Source organism: Cotesia glomerata, linkage group LG2 (genome assembly GCF_020080835.1).
Source record: "Cotesia glomerata isolate CgM1 linkage group LG2, MPM_Cglom_v2.3, whole genome shotgun sequence".
Lineage (NCBI taxonomy): Eukaryota > Metazoa > Arthropoda > Insecta > Hymenoptera > Braconidae > Cotesia > Cotesia glomerata.
Genome location: NC_058159.1, coordinates 13,153,967 through 13,165,868, shown reverse-complemented (window position 1 = coordinate 13,165,868; position 11,902 = coordinate 13,153,967). Strand labels below are relative to the sequence as shown.

At 29.7% G+C, this 11,902-nt stretch overlaps 1 protein-coding gene across 1 annotated transcript; it reads right to left on the bottom strand.

The window, feature by feature from the left end:
* Positions 1-9,064: 9,064 nt before the first annotated feature.
* Positions 9,065-11,003, bottom strand: LOC123260158. The gene is made up of 3 exons (XM_044721146.1): positions 10,767-11,003; positions 10,378-10,698; positions 9,065-10,308 (listed from the first exon to the last, which is right to left on the bottom strand). Exons 1-3 carry the CDS (start codon positions 10,954-10,956, stop codon positions 9,422-9,424), a joined length of 1,398 nt encoding a protein of 465 aa, XP_044577081.1. The 5' UTR covers positions 10,957-11,003; the 3' UTR covers positions 9,065-9,421.
* Positions 11,004-11,902: the final 899 nt, after the last annotated feature.

Genomic DNA, 11,902 nt, shown 5'->3' with positions numbered 1-11,902 from the left:
ATAATACTAAAAATATTTATAATGGTAAAAATAAATTGATAATACGATTTATTATTATTATTATTATTGATATTGTTTTTAAATTATTAAGTATTAAAGTATTAAATTTAAATTTACAACTATCACAACTACAAAAATATAAAAATTTTTTTAGAATATATGTAAAATTAAAAGCTTACAATTGATAATTTAGTTTATCAATCTAAGCTAAAGAATGTTCGCGGCTTATTAATATAAAATTTCATCAATGCTGCTCGATATTGTACGAAAAGTGATACTGTAAATGATTTATATTGAAACTTTATAAACATTCAATTTCCGCGGGAAAAACACAAACTTTGAATTAAAAATTTTTTTAAAAACAAAAAATGTTAAAATATTTTTTTTAATATAAAATCCCTAGAATTAATTATTAAATAACTTTCCATATGTATTTTTCTAAATATATTTTCTTTTAATTCAATTGCATTTATTACCTAAAGTCAATACTTAAAAGAGCTAGAATTGTTTGATTTTGCTTTCTTCGGAAAAGTCAGCTGATCAAGATCTGAGTAATTCTGTTCGAGCAATGTACAGATACTACAAACGTCTTGATGATTGTTGCCTGTAGGTGGCACTACTTGTTAATTGAGCGAAGTTTGAAACGATGATATTTCTTACATAATATTTATTAACCAGTCTAATTACACAACAGACTAAACGTTGTTCGAGTTCTACTTTCTTGAGATAAACCAGCTGTTCAGTGTCTGGGGAATTTTCATTGAAGATAGTGTACATTCTATAATCTCATGGTTGTTGCTTGTAGATGGCACTGTCATTCAATTCGGCGGGTTTTAAATAATAATCTTAATCTCTTGATAATACGTAACATAACTATGCGTTTGATACATTGTGTCATTTACTAACAACAATATCATAATAACAATAAATAATATTGGTAATCATAATAACAACAACAATAATAGTAATTATAATCCGAACAAAAACAGTTTCACTGTAAAAAAATCGCGCCAAGTCCACGTTCATAAGACTATTAAGGAAAAAAAAATTTTTTTTTTCTTTACAAAAAGATATAAAATAGAAAAATGAAAAAATCAACAGACTCGATAGAGTCTGGCGCCAAGTTCCGTTCTCAAGCCAGACTACCGAGTGTGTACATACCGTAAGCAGAACGGTTTTTTGAGGTTACAAATTTTTTTTCAAATTTATTTTGATTTTTTTTCTATATGATATTTTATAATAGTAGTTCATGCTTTTTATTACGCGTATTACTTGATTATTATTAATTATCTTTATAATTTCTATTTAAAATTATTAAAAATAATCAGCACAAACTATAGCGACCCTGATTTTTAGATTTTAACTTTTTTCTTATGTAAAAAGCGGACGGCCAGAGACTAAATAATATAAGGATGCATGCTAATCTTATAATAGACTAGCTGTTACCCGCCCGCTCCGCTGGGCGCTTTAAAGAATTGTATTTTTAGATCTAGATTTGAAATTTAATTGGAAGATTGTTTTGACTTGCACAGATTCCAAATTCCATCAAATTGGTCTGTATATTGTGTCCACATGATTATTCTAGCTAAAATTCATTGTAACTTTCAATGTGCAATCACTATAACATTCCCGTGGCTTTCTTCCAAAAATGAATATTAATTGACACGAAGAAAAAAAATTTTAAATGAGCATTGTAAGTTTTAGTTAAAGTAATTGCAGGTCTCATAAGTGAAGTTGAAATCTGCCTAACTTAAATTGTGACGAATTTGCTGTTAATTAAAATTTCTTCCGTAACATCAATTATATATAGAAAATTATTTGTACTTGTTTTTTACGAATTTTCTTAAAATGAGTAGCCAAATTTTTTTTCTATATCTCATGTGTTTAGAAAATGCAATGCTTTTAATCTGTTACATTTTCGCGATCCCGTAATAAGAACAATTCATCGGTTATGTGATCAGCAAAAAAAAATGTATGTAAAATTCTTAGTCGACTTTTTTGCCGCTGCCAAAGAGACGATTGTTGTAAGAAAATATCACTATTAAGAAAGAAAAATATTTAAATCCGTTGACCTTGGAGGCCATCCCGGTATTTGCCTGTTTCTCTTCAGATTCTATCAAATTTTATATTTGTAGGAACTGTATTTAAAGAATATGAATTTTTTGACAATTATTACTCCCGCACTTCTATGTGGGGGAGGAATTTCGTAAGATCCTATTCGAGATAATTTCTACATTATAAATAAAAGATTTCAACAAAACTTCGAGTCTATAAAAACTATCGATTGGAAATGAGAAATTTTCATTGTTAACGCCCCCACCATCCCTTTTGGGGTTAGAATTCGAGAAAATCCATTCTCAGCTGAACTTGACATCGTACACAAAGATTCCTACCAAATTTAGAATCTGCAGGAGTTACAGTTTGGAAATAAAAATTTTAGATTTTGACACCCACCCCCACAATCCCTATCGGAAGTAGAATTTTTTGGGATCCGTTTTGAGGTGATCTCATGACAAATGAATGATTCCTACCTAATTTCAAGTTTGTAGAAGTTACAGTTTGGAAATGGAAATTTCAAATTCTAACACCCACCCCCGCAATCCCTGTCGGAAGTAGAATTTATTGAAATCCGTTTTGAGATGATCTCTACATGACAAATAAAAGATTCCTACCAAATTTACGCTTTTTAGAAGCTATGTTTTGGAAATTAAGATTTTTTTTTGTCAACACCCACCCCCGCAATCCTTATTGGGGGTGATTCGTCGTAAAATCCGCTCTTAGATTATTTCTACATCACATAGAAGATTCTTACCAAATTTGGAGTCTATAAGAGCTATAGCTTGGAAATTAAAAATTTTCATTGTTAACATCCACCCCCGCAAACTCCTGTGAGGTATCTAAAAATTCGTTCGTATATTATTTCTACATCTCTTAGAAAAAATTCCTACTTAATTGGAGTCTGTAGGAGCTATAGCTTGAAAATTAAAAATTGTCATTGTTAATACCCACCCCCACAATCCGTATTGGGAGTAGGCTGTCATTAAATCCACTCTTGAATCATTTATACATCACATAGAGCAGATTCTTACCAAATTTGGAGCCTATAGGAGCTACAGCTCTGAAATTTAAAATTTTCATTATTAACACCCACCCCCGCAACCCCTTGTGGAGTAGGATATCGTTAAATTCGTTTATAAATTATTTTTACATCACTAACAAAAAATTCATACAAAATTAGGATTCTCTAGGAGCTATAGCTCGGAAATTTTAAATTTTCATTGTTAACGCCCACCCCCGCAATCCATATTGGGAGTAGATTGTCATAAAATCCGCTCTTAGATCATTTCTACATCACATATAGGAGATTCCTGCCAAATTTGGAGTCAATAGGAGCTATAGTTTAAAAATGGGAATTTTCCATTGTCAACGCCCCCGCAAACCCACTTGTAGGTGGAATTTCGTAAAATCCGTTCTTAGCTGACCTTTACACGGCGAAAGAAATATTCCTACCAAATTTCAAGTCTCTACGCTTTATGGTTTCAGAGATATCGTGATGAGTCAATATATAGGTGGAAATCTCTTATATATATATATAGATGGGAAACTACAGTGAAAAAAAGATATTTGACCGCTTGCAATTACACACGCCAGGCGACGCAAGAATAACTTTTACATGAACTATAGCTTAAAGGGGATAGTTTGCCACCGGAAATGTATTAAATTAAAATTGTCAATTTTTATTATAATTACAAAAAATACTGAAATCCGAACAAAAACAGTTTCACTGTAAAAAATTGCGCCAAGCCCACGTTCATAAAACTCATCTCAATAACATTTGCACTTTACAAAAAAAATTAGGCTCGTTTCAATAATTTTCATTCTCTACAAAAAGATGTGAAATACTAAAAATAAAAAGAAACCGTCATAATGTTGAAAAAACAAAACAAAAATTTGTTCAAAATTAAAAAATTAAAAAAAAAATTTTTAATCGTACTTGGCGAGCGTCATTGAGTACCCCAAATTTTTCAGGATAAATAAACATCCTTTTAATGCTGAGAAATTTATAAGTAAGTCAACCTATGTTATTTCATAATAAGTTTTACAAAAGTTAGGTAAAATTGACATGTCATACGCAGTTATGCAAACTACATATAAGTCGATACGCATGCATACGTTGGGTCGGTTGCATTGTGAGAATTGTGTTTACTAAAAAATAAAACATATGGCCGACTAAATTGGGACAATGCGGTGTGAGTGCCAATCAAAATGTGTTAATTACAATTAAACGAAGCAATATCAAACTTTAATATTGCATAAGGTTCTTCATTAAAGATTAATGACGAAGCTGAAAAAAAATGAATTCAAAAATTTTATATAATTTCAGATTTCTTGAACACACCACCATATTGACAGTTGTTCTCACTAAAGATCTAAAAAAAATTTTAAGAACGGGTTTTTTTACTAAAACTGATAATTAATACACTAAGCAATGTTTTCAATGAGTTCAGTATCCTTGACTAATGAAATCTATATAAATATATAATATGATTATATATATACAAGCGAAATCGATTTTTCTTGAGTTGAAATTCTTCCGAAAAAATTTGGGGTACTCAATGACGAACGCCAAGTACGATAAAAAATTTTTTTTTTAATTTTTTAATTTTCAACAAATTTTTTTTCAATTTTTTCAACATTATGACGGTTTCTTGGTATTTTTTAGTATTTCACATCTTTTTGTAGAGAATGAAAATTATTGAAACGAGCCTAATTTTTTTTGTAAAGTGCAAATGTTATTGAGATGAGCTTTATGAACGTGGCCTTGGCGCAATTTTTTACAGTGAAACTGTTTTTGTTCGGATTCGTCTATACCCTAAAATTTATGATAGAAAATTTTCTATACCTAACAATAGAATTTAAAATAGAAAGGTTTAAGGTAAAAGCCCCAATTATTGACGCTATAAGAGACAAAGTTATGATTTGATTTTTTTTAAGCAATCAAATATAAATATCGTTGAATTTTGTTTGTGGTAATGTCTTAAGTAATGTTTTAACTAATCAATTTCTTTTTTTAAAATGATAATCAGTGATATTTACTAATTAATTTTAAATAATTAAATAGATAATCTGGATACACCAATTATTGACGGGTTAAAAAACTGATTGATCTAAATATTGACGTACCGTAACCCCAATTATTGACGCCCCTACTGCGCATGCGTCGAATCATTTGGTTATATTTTTATCCACAGATTCGGTAGAATCTGGCGCCAAGTTCCGTTCAAATCCGTTGTAAACGGAGCGCCAGACTACCGACTGTGTTTACTGTAAGCAGAACGGTATTTCGAGGTTGCAAAATTTTATTTAATTATATGGTTCTCCTTTTTCCAAAATGATATATTATAAAATTAATTTATACTTTATTTTACTGATATTAATTAATTATAATCAATTATACCACTTAATTCACTTAAAATTATTAAATTTTATCAGCACAAACTATAGTAAGCCCAGAAATTTCGATCCTGACTTTTTTTCGATGGGGAATATCAGCGCCACAGACTAGATAAAATAAAAATGTGTAGTAATCCTCCTGTAGATAAGCAACTACAGTTAAAAAAAGTAATTCACTGCTAACATTTACGGCCGCCAGAGTGCACTGGAATTACATCTACATAAACTGTAGCTTCAAGGGGATAGTTTGCAGTAAAAAATGCAGTCAACACGAGATTTAAGTTGGTACCGATTGTAAATTTTCATTATAATTACAAAAAATACTAAAATCCGAACAAAAACAGTTTCACTGTAAAAAAGTCGCGCCAAGTCCACGTTCATAAGACTATTTTTTTTCTTTAAAGATACAAAATAAAAAATTAAAAATCCAAGTAACCGATATGATTGTTTTGATTTTAGGAAATTAAAAAAAATTTTATTGTAAATTTAAAAATTAAAAAAAAAATTTTAGAACGTACTTGGTGTGCGTCATTGTCTATTTCAATTTTTTTAAAGTCCTAGTAAATAGATTTTACGAATTTCATTAAAAGTAAAATATTTTGCAACCACGCACACTAAATACGTTCTAAAATTTTTTTTTAATTTTTAAATTTACAATAAAATTTTTTTAATTTCCGAAAATCAAAACAATCATATCGGTTACTTGGATTTTTTAATTTTTTTATTTTGTATCTTTTTTTAAAGAAAAAAAAAAATTTTTTTTTCCTAATAGTCTTATGAACGTGGACTTGGCGCGACTTTTTTACAGTGAAACTGTTTTTGTTCGGATTTATCAAAACTTGATATAAAGTAATCAATATTATTAAAGTTAATTAATAATAATTTCTATGAATGATTAATTATTATTAAAAATATAACAATTTATTCAAAAACTTATTTAACACCAAAACACGCCGAGTTATTTGACAGTTAAAAGCCTTGTATATAATCGCGTAACGTATTTTATACTTAAAAAAAAGGCGTCATAGCGCTGTTGACTGGCTGTCAATATGGGATTCACCATAAAAATTATGAACTAGTTACTGACTCCCATTATTTAAATATTATAAAGCATACAATTAATTTCGATTATTCAATTTTATAAATATTTCATGTACTGTTAATTTAAAAAAAAATAGGTCATATAATTACATGAAAAAATTAATTTAAACTCGGCAGTTAAAAAAAATGCTTTTCTAACCAAAGTTGTTAAGAACATAGACGCTCGTAAGCTGATTTGATGAACTGGTGGTAACTTTATTTTTTTTTTATTTTTTTTCAATTTTTTAATTAATTAGAATTTAATAAAAATTTATTTGATCGTTATTCTTATTACAGATAATTTAATATATTTAAAGATAATTTAGGGTGTCAATATTTAGACCCCCGTCAATAATTGGGGCTTTTACCTTACAATTTTTTAAAGATTCTTATTTTTCTTACCGATAAGATTACAAATAAAATACATATATTTTAAATCTTCCTGGGTTTTTCCCGCTATCATTTATTGCAGACATCTTTTTTATATGTAATTCTATATTAATATATAGAGAGCGTTGTGATCAATCCTTTCGGATTCACAACACCGCAAATAAATCTATGAAAAAATATTTCAATGTTAAAATAAATCCATGCTTCCACATCTCTATGTAAAAATAAGTCAGTGTAAAATTTCTATAGTATCTGAAATTTGCAAAATTTTATACCGTATTGTTAGGAGGAATATTTGAGCAAGAGGGTGGCGCTGACGCTTCCGTGTTAGTAAATTTGATTTAAAAAAAATTTTTTTTTTTTTTTAATTTTTTGAATTCTTTCAACTTGATGATTTTGAAAAAACTTAAATGTGTTTTTTTTTTTTTATAACAACAAAGTTAACCGACATTTTTTATTTTTTGACTTTGTTTAATCTATTAAATCAGACCTATAAAAATTTTTTTTAATTGCACTTACAGTTTTTCAAATTTTTTACAAATGAACTTAAAAAAAAATTTTTTTTGTTATCATTTTTTCAATAAAAAAAATTAGGAAAACGGTTGACCCATAAGGCCATCCCTGCAACTTCCCACTAACTCCATACCTAAACGTTCAACATTTCACGTATTTTGTTTTTGAGCTCTTCGAGCTCAAAAGTACAATTTCTGTATTATTGCACGCCTCATAGCGCGAAGCGCGTGAGGTTGTGCCTTATACTCGACTCATCAAGGTCAAGCAATTTTGTGATCTTTAAATGCCTCTATCACAACCATATTACATTTATACAATGATATAAGTAGATGTACACCGAAAAAACACTTAAATTAAACCATCTTTTACTTTATAAAATCATTTCATGTTGCTATTTTGAAAAAAAAAAAAAACATTTTGAAAAAAATTTTACGTGGACGTCCGGATGTCACCCCATTTTGGATGTACCACAGTGTCGACAAATGATCGTCGAATGACCGTCACTTGACTATCGAACGGCCGTCATTTGACAGTGAACGACGAGTATCATTGTGAAAGTTTTTCACTGTTACTTTATGATTTTTATTCTGTATAGTTATCATACTTCACTCTTCAAAAAACCAAATTTTTACTTGACTTCTCCGATTTTTTTCTTGAGTAAAAATCGTAGATCATCGATCGATCGTCTGTCATTTGATAGTAATTCGAAAACATATAAATTGTCAAAAAACCGTAACTCGGTAGTAGATGATCAATTTTTAGTAATTTCAAATTTTTATCGAAAATTGCGTCAAATTATAAAAAATATCTTTTAAAATTATTATTAAATATCTCCGAAAATATTGATTTCAGCGACTTGGTGCTCAAAACCTTTTTTGTAGGAAATTAAATTTTCTGCAAGTTTGTTGTTTACATTTTTTTCTGTAGCTCTTGTCATTCACGAGATAAACGCGAAAAAACGCGAATTTCATGGAAAAATCAAGTTTAGACGCCTGTACTACCTTGCCGGTTCGACGAGTTACGGCTTGGCCGCAATGGACACTTTTGTAGAGTATTCAATTCTGAAAAAAATCCGTCCATGGTCGAAGCAATGCTATGAAATGCCACTGAGCTATAGAAATTTAAACATAAAAAAGTACTCGGTGTACATCTACTTATGTTATTGTATATGGGGTATTCCATGCCAAATCGACCACTTTTGATCCCGACCCTTTTCGATTTGGCCGAAAGTTTCCATCCTTTTCTACAAAACGGTTCTCAGAATTTTTTTGAATTTTTTTACCTAACTCCAAAAAAGTTATGAATTTTTCAAAAAAATGGCTTTTTTATTTTCAAATAGCCATAACTTTTTCAAAACTAAACATTTAGGTACCTTTTTTTTTTTAAAAATTTTTGTTTTTAGATGTACTTTCCGATAAAAAATATTAAAAAATTTTTGTAAGTCAATACATATGGAATTTTTCAGTTTTTTGACAAAAATCAATGATTTTTCGAAGTTCGACATTTTTTTTTTTTAATTTTTTTTTTTCTAAAATAAACTTTAATCAATTCCACAGTTATCCCTGTAGAACCCAGATTGGGCCGATTTCTCTTTCTATTTTTTTTATTCAATTGAAAAAAAATTGTTAAATTTTCAAAAATGGAAAAAAAATTTTTTTTCATAAATTTTATTTATATAATGAGATAAATACAATTCAACGATTTTACGGCATTACATTCACAATTTAGAGGCTTCATCGATGACTGTAATTAGTAAGATCAATAATTGATGCAGCTAAAATTAATTACTTTTCTCTCTGTCGTTTAAATATTTTACAAATTCTGTGTTCATTCGAATTCGAAAAGTTTTTAACTAGTAAACAACCATTTTTGTCCGGAATTATACAATGTAGTTGTTGAGTTCCTGTAATCGGTTTCGTTTTCAAAAATCGATCATTTAAATCATTTACTGCTGTGTCATAATCTTCTTCTGGGGAAAACTTCACTATAATATTCGGCAAGTTATCCGGTGCAGAAGCCCATTCAAAAGTTCTTCTGGTGTCGTTATTTGTTTGTCTACCGCGAGTTGGAGACTTGCTCTCGCTGCAAGTCGTTTGAGAATACCACCGATTCCATCACACGGACCTTTCCCATGGGCAGTCGCAAAAAAATGCCATTCAGCAGGAATATCAAAATCATCTTCGTGGTAATATAAATTTACAAAGTTTTTAAAGTTTTTAAATTGTTGAGGAGCTCCATCAGAAAAATAATAAATCTTGTTACAACGTTCAGGAAGACTTTTCACGTAATCAGTTATTATTTCGATGAAAACATGAACAGCAACGGCATCATGTTTGTTAGAATCTGAGATAATTACTAAACTTTTGTGTTCAAGTTTGTTATTTACTTTATAATAAATAACGACTGGAAAAACTGTTGCCTGATTATTATTCCAGTGAAACGCAGCTGCCGCATTTTGTACTACGAAGGCATAATTTTCTGCAAAATCACAAATAATAACGTATTCGTTTGGTTTCAATGTTTCTTTCAATGTCTTCAAGAATTGGGCTTGCTCCTTAGCAATGAACGAATGAGGTAGAAGAATTTCTAACTCACTACAAAATTTTTCCACAAATTCTTCTGTAGGCTTAATAATAGTTTCTAAACTACTTCTCGGTTTTGATATCCAATATTTATATGTAATATTCTCGATTTCCCGGTCCTCAAAACATTTTAGTAAAATTTTACTCAACTCATCGACCCCAGGACAGTTTTTACATCCACCTAAATAACACTGAAAAGATGGATTTTCACATATAATCATGCTCAAGTAATCGCTGTAGTGTTTAATGGGCTTTTCTGTGTTCCTTGTCAAAGAATAAATATTTGCACCTAAAATAACAGTAATTTAGTAAACTTAAAATTCACGCATTTATAATTATTAATTAATTTGATAATTACCAAGCATCATTAACTTCACGTTTTGATGAATCGTACACACGCAGATGGTGTGTGTTCCACTTGCCCCTGCTAACACACAATGTTTTGGTCGCAAAGAAGCGAATTTTGAAAATCCAATTCTCTCAGCAGGATTTATTTCACAGAAACATTGGTATAATTCTTTTAAGTTAGACAGGATAAGTCTTTTTTGGACGTGTATCCGATTACCATCATCACTTCGAATTGATACAAAGTCTTTCATACCGGGCATTTGAGCACTATACTCATCATCGTTGTAAAAATTTTCAACTTTTAATTTTACCTGATCAGTAATTGTCCTCCCTATACAAAAATGTTGAGTAATTTAGTTTTCAAGTGTATTTAAAACATCGATTTTACGCTACCCATACCTAATTTCGATTCAGGTGTAGAAAGTAAACCCGTTTCTTCAACCAAATTTTTTGCTACTCTTGACAAATGTCTTGATGTATTCATAGTTTCACAAATACGTCTCTCACTCCATTTTACAGGTAATAATGTTAAAATTTGTATTTTCAAAGACTTATCAGTTTCTTTATCGTTGAATTTATCATACAACATTTTAATTAGAGAGCGAAAATTTTCACCATCGTCATCAATCGATTCTTCATCTGGAAGAAGAAAAGCAAAACTTTTCAAGCTGTCGGATACCCGATTTATTTTATTGTTCAAAAATTGATTATCATTCAATTTCTTCGATGGAATCGGTGATTGATTTAACAATTCTAATGCATGGTTTATTACGGGTAATTGAGTTGCAGCGCTAACTTGGGATCCTGAGCTTGATTGTGATGCTTTGGGTTCGCTATCAAATGACATGAAAACTTGAAAAATAATAGTTTATAGTATAGCTACTAGAAATGTATTCAAGTAACGTATAAATAATTAAAAAAACTTACGGAATGATAAGGATAATGGGAGATCCGTGGCAGTTGTATTACTATCATTATCAGCCTGATCATTGTTGTCATTATTGTCACTATAGTTGTCTTCACGGTCACTTACATCAGCACTAGGATCATTACGAGCATTTGTTTGTTGCTTCACTAACTCTGAAGCTTTTTTTCGACATGAACTGCATAATAAATAATTATCATCTAATCCTAACGTTACTTTCATAATATCAGTCGCCGGACGTAAACCAATTTTTTTAAAATGAGATTCCAACTCAAAAGGATTACAACACCGATCAAATACCTTTTTTGACGCCATAAAGACAAATTAAAAAAGCGCTTATAAACTAGAGAAATTATTTATTTATACAACAAATGTAATGACAATCTTTTATAAAACACTAGATTGCACAAAAGATTTATAGGTTATGTTTTAGATCTCAAAATGAAAAAGCCGCACTTTTAATCAAAACATACTAGCTTATAGCATCTAGTTTACTGGCTATAGGTAAGTCGATAGTTGTTATCCCTAGTTTATCGAACTAATTGATATATTAAAATTTGAATCTTACTAATTACAGTCATCGATGAAGCCTCTAAATTGTGAATATAAT